We start from the raw sequence: 17010 nt of genomic DNA, 5'->3' as shown, positions 1-17010 counted from the left end.
AGTTCACTTTTGCTGCGATATTATAAAGGAGAGATCGGGGAGATATGGGAAAAATATTTTCACGTAAAGCAGCTTCGTCAGTTTTTCATAATTTTGATTGAACTAAATACAATTTCAAATGAACGCAACATTATTAGCCTAAAAAACACATTAATGCCTTTTGTTTTAATTAAGTATTTTTGGTTTAAAAAAACTCGTTTTTTGTCAAATCAACACTCAATGAAGAGATTCCGTCATAAGAGTAGAGTAATCCTGCTTCCAAATATGAATTATTTTTGGAAGTAAGTTTTGAAAAAATGAGTTTCTCGAGTTTTGTGAGTAATTGCCTACTTGCTTATTTAATTGTTCATATAATTGGCTTTTTACCACAATACTACAATCAAAGTTTGACGCTCTATGAAGTTCACCAATCTTGTCCCATGCGCTTTTGTCCCACAATTCATGAATTCACTTTCCACAGGCTGAGGCCAGTAAATCTCAAATCAATACAAATAAGCGTAATCCATCCTTACATCTTCAAAGTTTGACTCCAATTTTTGTATTTTGATTTGCTTCCCCTGAAACCCCGATAACCCCATGCCTTACATAGGCGGCAGAACGGGGAGGGCACCGGGGCACCGTGCCCCCTTTGATTTTGGCATCTTAACATTAGCCCTATGGGCGAGGGCGTTGCATGGAAAGAATGGGACCAAAAGTCGACAGTGCCCCCCCCCCTTTATTGAAGGTGTCCTGCTGCTACTGATGCCCTATATGGATACATGAGGTATCATCATCAGGCCTTAGCAGGGATTATTGTGATGTCACTGCCAGTGACATTGATTCTTGGTTACGGAGTGTTGACTCAGACTGGCTCATGGCTGAACTGCAATCATGTTGAAAAGGACTGAACTGCAGGGCTCTCAGTCATTTCCCAGGCTCTCCTTTTTCAAGTAAGCTGTAAGCTAACACATTCAAATCTTGATATGAAATGTATATCAAATTAAAGTCTACTGCAGCCTAGACAAGTTTTGTGAATGATCACATGCACCAGTGCACTTTTTCTGCTGTTTTTGCTGATGTATGGCTCTTAGAAATGTTTAGTTAGTGCACATGCATTTTTGAGCTGGAAAGCACCAGTCAGATTATTTTTTAGGTGTTACCCAATCAGCTCACTGCATTTCCATCATGCCCCTTTGAATTGCTTGAACCATACAGAATTTGAATGGTTGAGTCATCGAAATGGTGAGGTTTTAGTGTCAATGAGCTCATATCTACATTTGACTTCACAACACTTTCAGATATATGGTAGCCATTTTATGTGATTCTATCCCTGGTCCCCTTTTTAGATTGACATGATAACAATGCTTCCATCTGAAGCTGTTGAAGAGTATGACCCATACAAGGAGGAACGCCTTGGTAGAGTGCGAGAAGTTGGTAATCAAGCAGTTTGGAGTCTCTCTACATGCAAGCCAGGTAAGGTGGGTCAGGGATCTACCCTGCTTGTTATTGTAAACTGAATACATTGTGAGTGCATGCAAGAAGATTTACATGGGTCTGCATGTGCAAACTGAGTGGCCAACTGACTTCTGTTGGCCACCTTTCTCACTGGTCCCTAATGACTTCAAGTGAGAGAGATTGCCCTATTGTTTTTGTTAGTTGTTATCATGGGTTCTGATGACTTCTGCAGTCTCAGAGCCCTAAGTCGTTATCATCGTTGTTCTTATCTTTGGTAAGAAGGGGCACTTGCAATGTGTACATCTGTAGACCTTGCAGTAAAGCAAATGTCTTGGTTGGCTTCACTGCATTGTGAGCAACATCACAATCTCACATCAGCACCTGTGCCAAACCTGCTCGAGCTGGATGACTGTCCGACACAGCAGTTTCGATTCGAACCCCCCCCCCCCCCCGCCGGACACTGAGCACACCCCGCTCCGCTGCGAACGCGCCTTATTGTTGTTGTTGCTCCTCCCGGGTGACCTCTAGTGTCACTCGTCAGCCAGCGGCTCCAGATGGCTCCTGAAGCCGCGGACCAAGGCCGCGACAACGTCGCCGTCGCGCAGCTGTGTAGGCTCCACGTGTATGTTGCCGAGCAGCCGAAGACGGAGACCGGCGAGACTCGGACACCGGAGCAGCACGTGCTCCGGTGTGTCCGCCTCCTCCTTGCACAAATGCACACGATGCAGCGTGCCACTGGGCAGTCCTTCTCAGGGCACCCGGGATACGAGTTCGTCGGAAGGCGGCTGATGCGGTGGAGATACTAGCGGGTCATTCCCCAGTGACCGGCCCTCAGTTGGTGCACATCCACCGCCTCGCTCCTGCTCACGCCGGAGACCGGGCTCGGCATCCGGTCTCCCCAAATTCGCCGGAAGAAAGAATCCGGCCACGACTTGCGCCATGCCTCTGCAGCTGTCCTGGCCACGGCGCCCGTGATGGTACGGACATCCGCTGGCGCCTCCTGTCCTGTTGGAGGCCGGCTGCTTCCCTCGCCAGCTCATCCGCCTTTTCGTTACCGGGGATACCGCAATGCGCTGGTACCCACTGCAGCATCACCTCTTGGTCTCTTGCGGAGATGCTGAGCAGCAGGGCGCAGATTGCCGCGCCCATCGGGGTGGTCGGCGATCCCGCACCTCCGGCCAGCAGGGACAGCGCCGCCTGGGAGTCGGTACATAGGACCTCGGGTACTTCTGCCGGAGCACCTGACAGGCTGCTGACCTCCTCCAGCGCCGCTTTGATAGCGCACAGTTCGGCACGGCACGGCGCACTGGAGCACAGGCGTCCTGCGGCGAACCTGATCTCCCTGGCCTCCCCATTCCCGAGTATGAGGAGGGCGCCGCCGCCGCCGTTCGTCGTGCCGCCCTCCGCCGAGCCATCGTTCCAGATCCAGGTAGCGGCTTCTGGGAAGGTGGCGAGGTAGTTCTCGGCGGTCTGGCGGCGAATCGCGGCGGGGACGTCCCGGCGGGCTGCCCCGCTCATGTTCGGGGATATCCTGGGTGGTGTTTCACCGGTGATAGCAGCACGCTGCTATGCGCTGACGTCACACTTGTAGTTGTGGTAGTGTTGGAGCAATGGGCTTGTTGACGTCTCCATGGAAACCCAATTTGACACGTGTGATAGCAGCGTGCTATCACCGGTGAAACACCACCCTGATTGCACCCGGGTCAGACCACGAGGGGAGCATCACCTGCAGGCGCTCCTCCACCGTCACATCCTTCAGGTGGCAGGCTCGGAGCGCCTCTCTCCCTAGGCGTCTCCATCCAGTGGTCGACTTCAGGCGGCGAGTGGGATCTTGGTCGGCGATCACTCACAGCGGGTCATCTTCAGGTAGCGATCTCGCCAGGCAGAGCATCCTGGTGGCCAGAGTACTTCACCTGACCTGAACGGCTGGGAGTCCGGCCTCCGCCATGAGCGGTTGAGCGTGTGCAGCCGGTCACCACCCGAGCCGCCGATCGTAGCTCGCGATCCAGCTGCTCGACATGTCCGGGGGCGTGGCAACTGGCAGTTAGCCATGCCGATGCCGCATACTCGAGGGCTCCTCTGATGTAGCCTTTGGCCACCTTCCGGAGCTGCTGTTCCTGCAGTCCCCACGACCGGTTCGTCATGGAGCGCAGGTGGGCGATCTGGGGTTTGGTGGGCGATCCGGCTCGCGGACGCGCCTTCGCCCCGGGGCGCCGGCCGCCCACACGCTCCCGGCCGCAGAGATGCAAACAGAGACGCAGAATGGCCCAACGCAACTTTCATTCACATGTGAATTTGGAGCTATCCCAACTGCTATACTCAGCAGTGTGATGGGTTCCCACTGCCCAATTACCGCGCCATGCTCAATGTTTCAGTGCAATGGGCCCAGCTGTTATGAAGTTATTGAAGTGTTGTGGGAGTGTGTCGGACTGGGCGCAAAGAAATCTTGGGTTTGGGCCACACGTACCGAGATTTTCCTCGTAAACAACTGATCACCTCGTTCTTGCTGACTGGTTTATTTAGTTGAGCAAACTTTTCATTGCATATTGCAAAATTGACTGTGTTGATATCCATTATGTCAGTTATGGCAAAGGCAATGCTAACGTTCTTCCCCCTACCTATGTCTACCGATCAGGTTTTGGCGTTGACCAGCTGAGAGACCTCTCGCTGGAGACTTACTGGCAGTCGGACGGTCCGCAGCCGCATCTAATCAACATCCAGTTCAAACGGAAAACCACCGTTCAACAGGTGTGCATCTATTCCGACTTCAAACAGGATGAGAGCTACACACCAAACAGGTATGCATGTACACTTTTCACTGCTCAGTCTAATGTTTTAAACATACTAAATTCTACAGAGGATTTCAAATCTATGCTGCCGAGTTTTGTTAAATCTATCCAGCTTGGAAGTAGCCTTCTATCACTAAACAGAAGTCATCGATCATTAATTCCGTCGGAAGCTAATGGGCGGAATAATGGAAGCTAAATCCCCGGTGTTACTCGAAATAGGCTTTCCCTACGCTGATCGGGTCAGCAATCATTTGATCTCACTGAACTTTGCCGGGCTTGGCAAATAAGCAAAAGTACTCATGAAGTCATGAGCCACTTGTGTGGAAAGAACGTATTTCGAGCACATTGGTATTCGTGGTGGCGATCCTGACGACTGGCGAGGAACCGATATCGATCGATGACTGATAATGCGTTTTTGTTCCATCTCAAAATGTTTTGAGAGCTGGCGGGCCCAGGGTTGGAAAAAAACCGGGTTTTTCATTAAAACCCACTGGGTAGTGGGTTTTATTCGGGTTTTATGTGGGCTTTTTGGGTTTTTCATGTATGTTGGGCCGTTGGGCATAATATGTGTTCGCGTCACAATACGACACCTACCGTGACAGTAAACAATGTTGTTGAATCTGCACTGCAAGTAAAGATCATCGTTCTTTCTACAACCTTTATTAGCAGCCTCATTACTTCAGTACATTTTGTGATGAGAGAACGATCGTCAACAGAGAATAGATTGAGGCTGCAATGTAATAATAATCACACTTTTGCATCCATCAGATGATGTAACTTCTGAACTAGAACGAGTTTCGATTACTTCTGAACTCGTTAACTATTTAAAGCAATGGAAGCTGCTGGATTATAGTCGAGTGCTCAACGTTTGCACACTTGGCTACGCAGCACGTTTGTTCACACGTCCTTTCCCTCATCATCACCACCACCACTCCTCGTCGCTTTTTAGGAGCGAGTAGCACTTGGCCAGCTTCGCTGCCTTTTGCACTCCCAGTCGGTTCCGTATCTTACTGTGAACGTTTCCCAGGGTAGAGAAGGACCTCTCGATGCTGGCAGAGCTGCACGGCACCGACTGGACCTGCTCCATGAGCTGAGTGAACTCCTCTGGCACCGCATCTGCACTCTCTGACTTCTTCATCCTGTTGCACAGGATTCTCCACCATGCACCGGGCTTTACAGTTGAAGTTGACGTTTCGTTAAACAATGCCTTGGGCAGTTTGGGATCCTTCGCTTCAAACAGGAGCAGTGGACCAACGAACGCGGGGTTCCGCCCCTCCAGCCACGTGTGGACTTCATCTTCCTGCTTAGCTGACAGCTTCTCGCCCCTATACACAGGGTGTAGCTTGTAAGCTACCAGATGCACTGGTTTCAGCCATTGCTGAAACCTCTTCTGGATGGCAGGTCTGTGAGACTCCAGTTCTGAGTTGGCTAGTAGCTGCATCCACACATCCACGCCCTCAGCCGCACAGCATGCATCAGACTGCAGTCGGTTCAGTGCTGCTGCTACTGCGATCAGCTGTTTCTCCAGGTGTGTAGCTGACCGGTACACGCCACTGTTTTCAACGATCCTTTTGATTTTGTCGTCAATTTCTTCCTCGTGCTCTGTCGCGATATTCACATAGTGAGGGTAGTTGCCACGTATGTCTTGACGCACTCTTCATGGCTCAACCAGCGCGTTTCGTTTGGCAGCTGTGGTTTCACAGATGTTGGCTTCTCAGCTAGCCAAGCCGCTGGAAGGTGATGATTCCGGAAGTACTTCTGCACTTCAACGATCTGGCCTATGAGAGGCTTGGGAGAGATTTCCTGCAGCGCGAGATTGACGTAGTGTGCTGCGCACCCAAGCGTGATGAATCCTGGTCGAAGCTCTTCCAGAATCTTCCTCACCGCTACCATCTTCGCTTCGTTGTCGCTGATGTAGCCCACCACAGTGCATCCGTACTCTTTCTCGCACCGCTTGATCTCCTCGTCAGCAAGCTGGGCGATGCACTGTGCTGTCTTCTTGTTTGTGCCTGTGTCGACGGCACCGACAAAGTACGATTTATCTCCAGTATGGAGACAGGATCCTATCACTGGCTGGTTCTGGACATTGGACCAGCCGTCTTGAACCAGAATTACGTTTTTTCCTACTAGTTGCTGACGTAGCTTCCCTTCGCACTCATCCGACACTGTGTCCAGAAGATGACCTGCCAGTTCTTTACGTCCCGGTGCGACATACGTCCCTCCACGTGTCATTTCGATGAACTTTCGCATCTGAGGGTTGTCAGCCGCATTGAAAGCGATATTACCCGCATATATGCCACGGGCGTACTGCTCGTCCAGTTTTTTCTTCATTGCGCCTGTCGTGCGAACCACCCATTTGTCCAGCTTGGGTGCGGTGGTGGGCTCTTCCACGTCCTGCTCATCTTCAGCGTCGTCCCTCCGCCTCTTTGAATTGCGACACTTTTCGAGATGCACTCGCACCCTCTCGATCTTCTTGCTCACCTCCGTCTCGCACTGTTTGCATCTCACTTTATTAGGGTCTTCAATCTCTTCAAACAAGTCCCATTCCTTGGCTTTTCTCCTGCCGGGTCGATACGCCGCCATGTTTCAGGATATTGCAGCTACAACACTGAAAGCGGTGAAGAAGGACACACAACACTCCTCGCGTGATGGGCTGGTCCTCAGGACTGCATCAGCTCATGGACGCCGCGCCCCAGCGCCGCGATCATCAGATGACCGGCGCCGCCATAGGATCCGTCCGGCCGCAATCGGACGCCGACTGCGCCCTGCAGTCCTGGCGCCGCTGCAATGGGTTCACAGTCCATAGATGACACTTTTGGTTTACGGTTCACTCCCCTTGAAGATACACAAACCTGGTTTCTTGCGGCAGTTCAAGAACACCTTTTTTGGTAAAAAACCCGGAGTGGGTTATTTCGATGAAAAACCCATAGAAAAACCCAAAAAACCCGGGCAGTGGGTAATGGGCAGTGCCAACCCTGGGCGGGCCCCTAAGTGCTTCGGCTGGCTCGACTCTCCGCTCACCTCACTCCAGAACTGAGACTGCCCCCCCCCCCCTGTCGGCAGGGTGTCGATCCGCGCGGGCACCAGTTTCCACGACCTGCGTGAGCTGGAGGTGCGCGAGCTCTCTGAGCCGTCCGGCTGGCTGGTGTTTGCGCTGCGCGGCGCTGACGACCGCCCGCTGCGCACCTACCACCTGCAGATCGCCGTCATCACCAACCACCAGAACGGGCGCGACACGCACATGCGCCAGGTGCGCGTGCACGCGCCCGTCGAGCAGCGCGGCGTCACCGTACAGCCGGTGGGCAGCTTCGTCAGCGTCGAGTGCTCCCAGTACGCGTGCCTGAGGTAGCGGAGAGGGAGGGCCGTGGGCTGTCCGTGCCCGCTCCGGTGTGGTGAGGTCGGGATTGGGCGGCTCGTCCGCTCGGTGTGATGAATTGCCGGTGAACTAAACTGCTATACGATACGACTGGTGTCCGGCGCATATTCAGTGTTGTGTACCATCGACTTGCAAACCATCAATGAATGTAGACTGTTACTGAACCCGGTGCCCGGCTGTGCCCGACTAGTGCTGATGCTTATGGGCACCAAGTGACAGTAATTGTTCATGCTTGCAGCTACATGCCATTTAGTAAGTGTATGTGCACTTTGTAGTGCTTTATGTTCATTTTATTTGTGGCATAAACATATGTCATGCTCGTGAATTCATAATAATGTCATATATGAACTTCTAGTGAGAAGCATCATGGCCTTTGGTGAATGTGAGAAATAACAATATGGAATATATTTAAATTCATGTGTACCTACTCGCATTGTCATTTAAATGTAAAATAAAATGTCATCAATGCTGTTCAAAATACTATTCAGGTACTCAATCGTCGCACGCTTTTCACTGGGTGCCAAGATTCACTCAGCTGCCAGTCTACGCCGTATCTACCTCTACCTAAAAAAGCCTATGATACCGCGATTGCCCTTGTCCGCCGTTCATGCAACTCTGTAGTTCTGGCGTTGGTGAGATCATCTGGCGTTGGTGAGATCATTGTCACGCACCCCTTAGTTATACTGGAGGCTAGACCGTGAATAGGAAGTAACGACTAACGAGAAGCCTGCCAATACTGAAGCCTCTCAAGTCTCAAGTCTCAACCTTATTGGTGCACGCCTTCTCTTACAAAGGGTCATGCAATGATGCGCATTGCACATCAACAATGTAGGTACGTACGCGGCAGACGGCCTTGCGGATTCAGAAGCCTTGAGCCTAGCCAAGGATACATAAAACGGCCTGGCTTACGACCTATAGTATAGTAGACTCATGTCATTTGGCCCATACGGCCCATACTCCATTCTCTTCTCCCTGCAGTGCAATGTTGGATGCAAGACCTAACTCAGATCTTCCACGATCTCACGACAATTAAGCTCGCTGGAGAAGTAAAGTAGTACTTCTCTTCATTTGGAACTTGGAAGCAATCCGAGTACCAGACGTATAATGCGCTAATGAGACAAACAAGAATGCAATTATCTGTTCAATGTTCAGGTTTAGTTCGAAGTGTAGCGTTCTGATTTGTTGAAATCTGTTTATGTTTGTTCAAATGTTTAAAATTGTTTGGTTTGAGCCATAGTTTGAACATAAATGTTTTATATATGCGTATTGCCCTCTTATCCATGGTATTGCCTTGATTGTGATGTGATTGATTTTGTATAAATATTGTTGGCGTTTGAAATAAATGAAATATTTTCAAGTTAAATTTAAACTAGGGACACTCCCACCTTAACATAAGTTTTGAGTTGAGATAGCCAAATTGGTGGCCATGGCCTGCAAATACCGGTTTGGGCACTCACAACATCGACAAATGCTTTAATTCGGGCTCTCTCTATCGTCTGGAGGTTTCGAAAGATGCTCTCCAGAGATGGCGCTAGTAAATTTGGCTGACATGACGTCATGCTAAAAAGTGATGGGTTTTGTGAGAGCAAATGTAATAATAGTTGAAAATTTTGTACTTTTGCTTAATTAAGAAAAAATAAATATACAATTATTCAAAACAGCGTTTTCCTCATTCATCCTTCATTGTTTTAAGAGGGATATAGACAGTTTAAATATTTTTTCTTGACCGCAATTCGCACACGCACTAAATAAAAAGCTGGAGTTTTGTGCGTTCGTAAATTGTGATTTGAGAAAATAAGTTGACAATATAATCTTTTGCACTTTTGCTTTACAATCATTTTTCAATGCAGATAAATGCATAAATTATTCGAAAATAGGCATATCTTTGAAATATTATGATTTTCCACAAGCAAATTTTCCCAAAAACTTGAACTACTTACAACTGACGAACGCATCCAATAATCTGGATGTCTTAATAATAATAATAATAATAATGCCCTTTATTTCGTTCCATCCTTGAAACATATGTGAGCACACATGGAACACACACCACACCACAGCAGTCCCATACATGGAACGTCAGCGCTCAACATGATGTTGTCAACATGTCTTAGGATGAGTTCGTCATTTTTTTCCAAGGAAATACGATACAGTTCAAGCTACTTTACCGATTTATTAGGGTACTTTTGCCAATGAATTAATAAATCAATGACAACAATCAATCTCATTATCAACCATACTTGGAAGAATTTTCTTCGCATAAGCGCGAACACATCCGCGCTTTCATGAAAAGTCACGCCTGTAGATGTCAGGACTGCTGCTTTATGTTTCGCAAGGTGGCGCAGCGCGCAGGGTACCGACTACCGAGGCTGAGGTCTCCAGACTCTCCACCACGATTTAACTTGGAAATGGCCGATGGGGAAGGTCTCACCCAAAAACGGACGCCCTTTTACACAACTGCATAAAGAGAATGAATTATTGGCATAGCTGACCACACGTCCCCTCCCCCTCTCCGCCCCAGCTCAATAGGAAATATCGCCTATTTTCCGTAGTCAGTTATATTCTGACTAATTTCTCACTATTCCCAGTAAACCTTAACATGCATGATGCAGATGTCCACTGCGTAAGTCGTGTGCTTCCGTAAGTGTGCCAACTATATAGTGTTGCCTACACTCTACAGTGCCTACTGCTTCCCCATTGTCGTTATAATTGGTGATTCTCAGGTCAAAAGTTACACAGTGGTCTCAGAGAACAATCGTTTCAACAAATTAACGATTCAAACCGTTGCATTCTACTGATATTCCGGTCAGTTCTGCTACTAAACGATTCCGGCAAAACACTCTTTAGGTTATGTGTTATGAGGTTATCGGTGGAGCCAACAAATAACAAAATGTACTTACTTTTATTGACGTTTCGGTTTCAAACAACCTTCGTCAGAATAGAATTACAAGTTACGTCTCATATTTCAAAAATGCACATATTTCAAACACACTGAGAACATAGCAGAGATAAATTCAAACTGCGTCAACACTGGCTATGTTTAAAGTCTTCGTGGAACGTGACTTGAACGTGAATTTATCTCTGCTATGTTCTCAGTGTGTTTGAAATATGTGCATTTTTGAAATATGAGACGTAACTTGTAATTCTATTCTGACGAAGGTTGTTTGAAACCGAAACGTCAATAAAAGTAAGTACATTTTGTTATTTGTTGGCTCCACCGATAACCTCATAACACAAATATGTCCCTAAATAATCAGCATCTGTCTTTAGGTTATGTATTAGCGAACCACCACACAAAATTCGCCCAATCAATGGTCAGTTATTACTGCTGGGCTGAACCGTCATACGCTATATAGCCTATTGCAGTCAATATTTTCAGAACGATACTGACTGACGAAACACAACGTATTCGCGGATTCGCACATACGTTGGCACCCAGGTGGCCTGTCAGCAGCCGCACAAATCCGCACAGCGCAGCCGGGATTTGACATTGAGATGGTACACCGTAAAGCATGCCTTTCCACACAGGCACAAGCACAGGGACACAAATTCTCAAAATCCAAACTTATTCCAATACTGGTCAATTACGAATAGGCATAAAGTTTTGAGGTTTTCTCATGTTCATTCTTCTTTCAACACACGCGGCAGACTGCAGCAGCTGCAGAACATCTCACAGAGCTGCGCTGGATGCAGTCATGAGCTGGGACACGGTTTGTGACCAATGACCGATCGGGGGTGCCAGCCTCCTCCCGGCACGCGATGCACTGGCCGCCGCGCAGTCGATGTCGGGGCACCGCCGGCATTCGCCGACAGGGTTCCATCCGATTCGGTGTATTGGTGGCAGCCCGAACAGTGACCCACGCGAAGCTGGCGGACGTCGATGGCCGATGAGCGATGCCCTTCCGCGACCGGCGGTGGCAGTCGGTCCCACATCAAGAACAGATACCAGTCATGCGGTCAGTCGGCGACGGCGCTGTCGCGAGCCGATCTGATGGTCGCGCGGTGGGCGTTGCCGACGTCCACCGGGACCGTCGACTGGGGGAGCGCGGCCGCCTCTTGGCCGCCGCCTCTGGTCGGCGAGCTCGTTGCGCTGTGGGACGGCATCCACTGCAAGTCGTTCACTGTGAAGCGGTCGTTTGACCGGACCTGGCAGGCGGGGAAAGGGGGCCTCAGATGAAGTAAAACCATCCCTCAGGCCAGCTTGAACTGGCTCTCCACCTCACCATGTTAGATAAGCGGACACCCTCGTGATCATCGCAGCGATGATTGCCAATTGGTGTGTCATTATGGGAGAGGATGCCAGCCTCCTTTGCAAGATAGTCTGCCTTTAATATAGTGCAGCCCGACCCATTGCCTGTGGCGCAGACTGGGCTTGATAATGCAGTGCAAGACACACCAAACGTAAGCGGCCATCTGTACCCCCTGTGCAGTAGGGCTGACTCAAGAGCCCAGAGTTGCCCTCCCCCCACCATTCTGTGCACGTGATAACTGGATGGGACATGCCATGGTCAGCATCTGTTCAAAAGCTGCCCTAAGCATGTAAAGCTCCACTGGCATGCTCAAGCATGGTCACAGTCAGTTCTCACTTCTCAGTTGAACCTCCAATGGAAACCCATCACAAAGTAGAGATCAGGGCACCTCTCACACTGCAGCACACTCAACGACTGAGGCACCATCTCATCACTTGCAGGTGGTTCTTGCCAGGAGCAATGCCAGCCACGCACATCAGGTGATAACAGCAGTGTACAACTGCAATCTACAAGCATCCATGTTCTTTCTGGTTTTCTCCTGTTGAGATCCACTGCCATGCATGAACTTGATGGGCTTTTGTTGCGCTCCTCCCATGTGCAGACAGGTTTCTGCTGAAACAAAGCAAAGCAAATGTGATTAATAATGGCCCTGTTTCACCATCCAGACACTGTGTGCACTGGTAGCTACGGCATACCATAGCATCACTCAAATGACGTTGCATGTGATCTCTTAGTTTATGATCAATCGCGTTTGGAACAGAGTGAGAGGTTCTGAAAAACCGTACCAAGAACAGAGGTTTGAGTTCAAATACTGCTAGCATGCTGCTGGTGCTGGTACCGCAGCGTGCAGCGTTCTGGGATGCTGTCATAGCTTAGCGTCACAGTGAAGTTTGTTGACACTGCCATGGAAACCCAATGCTCTGACACACGCAGCGCACTGCAGTGCTGAGCACTGCAGTGCGTGCTCTGCCGTGAAACACCACCCATGAACGTTGGTTGCATGACCAGGATGGAGCAGTGTGGCAGACAGTGATTTTAATTTTAATTGCACTTCCTAGAGATTAAAATGTTGTTGGTGAAATTGCTATTCATTATTCCTATTACCATTGTCTAAATTTCACATTTCAAGACAGCATCAGCATTGACATGTTATATAAAATAAGGTTTAGACTTCAGGTGGTCCCGGGTTCAGCTATTAAGTAAAACAAGGGCAAAAAATTGTCAAAATTTAAAAAAAATACCTGCCTTCATCAACACCTCATCTAATCTAACCTCATCCTCATCTAACAAGGCCCTAAAAGCAAAAACCGTTTGAATAACAATGTAATATTTTGCAACCGCTGCACCATTACTGTCAAGTACGCTATCCCTAGATTGGTTGCTGGTAAGTAGTGGCTGTCGTCATCAACTCGTCATGCAGCAGCTGATTGGGATGGGCGGGGCCTATTTTTATCCAGGCGATAGAGAGAGCCTTAATTCGGAGATATGGAATTTCAAACTTGCAGTTTTCGGATTCTAAGGGGCTAGTGCATTGGTATGCCCCCTTAGAATTTGTGACGTCAGCGGAGATCTAACGATTTTTAAATCTTTGACTAAAACGTTTGGTAGCACGCGGTGGTATATGCTGCTTTGCGCGCAAAAAATGCCGCACTTTCAAATAAAGTCGCTAGGAACAGCGGAGATCCCAAAAAGTAAACAAAAGTAAAAGTATAATATCTTGAAAACCGGTGAATATTTTTCGATGAAATTTGGTAGATATTCGTTTTCGCTCTTTCTGAACCGAGCGACATCACTTTCGTGCCAATTCATTAACTTTTTTGAAGGTGGGAGGGTCCCTTTAACTTTAAACCCCCATTAGATAAATCCCGAATGGCTGTAATGTAATGATTGCAATGCTTTGCTGGGTTGTGGTACACTTGGGGGCAGATTGGATGTTCCACCACATTGCATTGCTGGGTTGTGGTACACTTGGGGGCAGATTGGATGTTCCACCACTCCCTACCGACCCATCGGGCTCCCATCACCATGGCTCAGCACTGGCTGCTTCCAGTGTTGCCTGCCCTCAGCACTGCTCAGCACTGCCTGCCAGTGCCAGTGCTGCCACTGGCAGCAGCCAGTGTTGGGCCATGGGAGCCCGATGGGTAGGGAGTGGTGGAACATCAATCTGCGCCCGAGTGTACCTACCACCTAGTAAAGCAGACGTTACACTTGTTTTTTGCAACCAAGGAAAGGCGCTTTAGGTTAAGTTGTAGGTTGTATGTCTTAGGTGTTCGGTGGTAGATGTTAGGTTGTAGGTAAGGTTAGGTCAGGTTTGGTTAGGTTTGGACTTTGGTTTGATTTGATTAGAAAGCATCTCTGGGTATACCTAGTGATTAGCGTCTCTCCTTGGTCGCAAAAAACAAGTGTGACGTCTGCTTTACAGCTACTCATATTTCTTAGCATAATTTATAAACATTAGTGCTGTCAAACACTACATGTTGCCAATATCTTATAGTTATACCTTTGTGATGAATTTGGCTCAAATGTTTCAATGAGCAGATTGAAAGAACTAGAACTAGTGCTATAAGCAGAGATTGTCAGTGTTTTGCAGGCCTGACCCTTACCTCCAGATTGCACTTTCCCAGGTACCTACCTACCCAAGTAAATAATTTGCAATGCATCACAGAGGCTGAAGTTCAGTGTGCCCACCTAACACCATCCAGACATGGTCCATCTCTCTCAACTGATACCACTTGGCTGCTGCTGATCCCACCAATTTGAACTGCAGACCATTCTAGGGCCTTGACCATTCCCATCAGGTCTCATGATGTTGAGTGCCAGAGCCAAGAATGTCTTGAACCTGATCCCTCTCACTGCCAAAAGTCCTGTGCTCTAGGTAGGTACAAACTAAGCTACAGCACATGCTTTTGAAATACATATATCTTCATAGAGATGTTTTTATATTTCTGGTACGAGGGTGGGTAATTAAGTCTGTTGACCTTTGTTTAATTCTCAGTATTTCAGATGAAGATAAGATAGTTTTGCCAACAAGTATGAGAAGCTTATGCAATTGACGTGATTAAACAGTTACAACCATCAAGCAAAGATGAATTTTTGGTACTCAGCATTGTGTTTATTATTTCTCCATTTTTCTGTAAATGCCTTTGAAGAATTCACAAGGGAAAGGTTGGCTCGACTTCGGTAGGTGCTTAATTTACTGTATTTGCTTTCAGACTTGTATGCCTAAACATGCAGTGGTCATGTTCTTGTATTATGAATGACGATTTTGCTTGGAGAGTGACAAAACTACTATTTCGAGGCTACCTACTGGTGAAAAGTTGGTATTCTTTATTAGTTTGCATCTACTGCGATTTTCCGGTCCACTATTCTCCGGTCCACACTCGTCTGTCACCTCACCAGCGATGTCTGTTGCCACCATCGTTTGTGGATCGCCGCCGTCTGCCGCAGGGACGAGGTGCGGGAGATGTTTCAGCACTCGTACGAGGGCTACCTGCGCCACGCCTACCCGCTGGACGAGCTGCGGCCGCTCACCTGTGACGGTATCGACACCTGGGGATCGTACTCGCTGACGCTGATCGACGCGCTCGACACACTGGCCGTCATGGGAAATAACAGGTAAGACGGTAGCAGAAAACCATTCAGGACGCGTCAGATGGCCCTAAAGGGCTCATAGCAAGTGATGGCGAGAAGGCACAGCGTGTCAACACCGATCTTCGTGGTCATTGCGTAAATGAATAGTACGGGAATGGCAGGATATCAGATTCTCCGCTGCATTGATTCGGGAAAAATTTGCATGGAATCATGTGTGGTGTTCGGTGTTCAGTAATGTGCGATGCTGGACTAAAATAGGCCATTCTTCCAATGACGAAGTGTTTTTAAACGATCGATCACTGTACAAACACCCGTGAAAGGACGCTGTTCCATTCTTACCTTTCTGTCCCGCCCACTTACCCCCAGCGAGTTTCGACGGGTGGCTGAGCTGATTGTGACGTCCCACTCGGACATGGACCTCAACATCAACGTGTCCGTGTTTGAGACCAACATTCGGGTGGTGGGCGGACTGCTCAGCGCCCACCTGATGCTCGACAGGTCAGTTACTCTTAGACTTACCAGCGAGAGTGAGCGAGAGAGTGAGTCCTATACGTGCGCTAGCGGGCGGTGCCGGGCCGAGCCGCTCATACCATTTTTTTCTCGTTTTGTTGAGAAGGCTTCGTTCCGCTCAAATGTCCTGCAGGGGCGGCGTGGCGCTGCCGCAGGGCTAGCCTATTTTGTAACAGACTGCTGTGGTATGTATGGTTTACTCTCACTAATATAACCCACAGGGGTGGTGCGCCGCTGCCGCCCGGCTGGCCCTGCAACGGACCGCTACTGGCACTGGCTGTGGATGTGGCCGACCGGATCCTGCCCGCCTTCGACACGCCCACCGGTGAGGACTCGTGATGCCCATGCACATCAGTGCAGGTCTGCTATGGTGTGATCGTGTGGTCTGGTGATTCCAGCTGTGTACGTACTTTAGCCTACTAACCTCTGCCTGACCCTGTGACACTTCATCTGACCATCAGTTTATGTGATCTTCTGTGTGACATGTTCTATATAATGGCATGGCTATTGGTCTGATCCAGCGGCATGTCATATAAGCCTATGATCTAAGTCTGACTATGTGATCATCCATATGACCATGTGACCCCCGTCTAACCTTTCATCTAACCCGTCATTTCCCCAGGTATGCCGTACGGCACGGTGAACCTGCGGTACGGCGTTCCCCCGGGCGAAACACCCATCACCTGTACTGCCGGCGTGGGCACTTTCATCGTCGAGTTCGGCACTCTCTCCAGGCTCACAGGTACGGTAATGCGTTACTTTGAGCGCTTTGAGCAATCATGGTGGCTATTCCATTACACATAGGATGCTGTTCTCGTGGTTTTGGGATGTTGTTCTTGCATTTAAAGTTGACAAAGAATTGAAATAGATTGACGCGGAACAGACTGGACTAGCTCATGCTATCGATTCATAATTGTTTTCTTCACCGTCGTTCTCAGGCGACTCCTTATATGAGCGTGTGCCCTGCGCGCCCTGTACGCTCTCTGGGAGCGTCAGTCTACACTCGGTCTTTTCGGCAACCACATCAATGTTTGACCGGCAAATGACCGCACTGATGCCG

The 17010-nt window shown here is 48.9% G+C and overlaps 2 protein-coding genes across 6 annotated transcripts; both read left to right on the top strand.

The window, feature by feature from the left end:
* Positions 1–28: 28 nt before the first annotated feature.
* Positions 29–8100, top strand: LOC122392241 (anaphase-promoting complex subunit 10-like). 5 transcript variants are annotated; one of them, XM_043386895.1, is made up of 4 exons: positions 29–63; positions 1326–1452; positions 4070–4232; positions 7287–8100. In XM_043386895.1, exons 2-4 carry the CDS (start codon positions 1332–1334, stop codon positions 7570–7572), a joined length of 570 nt encoding a protein of 189 aa, XP_043242830.1. In that variant the 5' UTR covers positions 29–63; positions 1326–1331; the 3' UTR covers positions 7573–8100. The 5 variants fall into 5 exon arrangements, with proteins under 5 accessions (XP_043242830.1, XP_043242831.1, XP_043242827.1 ...); XM_043386896.1 differs by lacking the exon at positions 29–63 and adding an exon at positions 152–173; XM_043386892.1 differs by lacking the exon at positions 29–63 and adding an exon at positions 245–314.
* Positions 8101–14836: 6736 nt separating this feature from the next.
* Positions 14837–16988, top strand: LOC122392253 (ER degradation-enhancing alpha-mannosidase-like protein 2; the record flags this gene model as incomplete). Its single annotated transcript, XM_043386920.1, has 6 exons — positions 14837–15029; positions 15297–15464; positions 15807–15938; positions 16172–16275; positions 16573–16692; positions 16889–16988. Coding segments are annotated over exons 1-6 (719 nt in total), but the record flags the coding sequence as incomplete, so codon positions are not given.
* Between the last annotated feature and the right edge of the window lie 22 nt (positions 16989–17010).

Source organism: Amphibalanus amphitrite, unplaced genomic scaffold, assembly GCF_019059575.1.
Source record: "Amphibalanus amphitrite isolate SeventyFive unplaced genomic scaffold, NRLGWU_Aamphi_draft 000476F_arrow, whole genome shotgun sequence".
NCBI lineage: Eukaryota > Metazoa > Arthropoda > Thecostraca > Balanomorpha > Balanidae > Amphibalanus > Amphibalanus amphitrite.
Note: the sequence above shows the minus strand (reverse complement) of the source record. Positions and strands in the feature narration are given on the sequence as shown.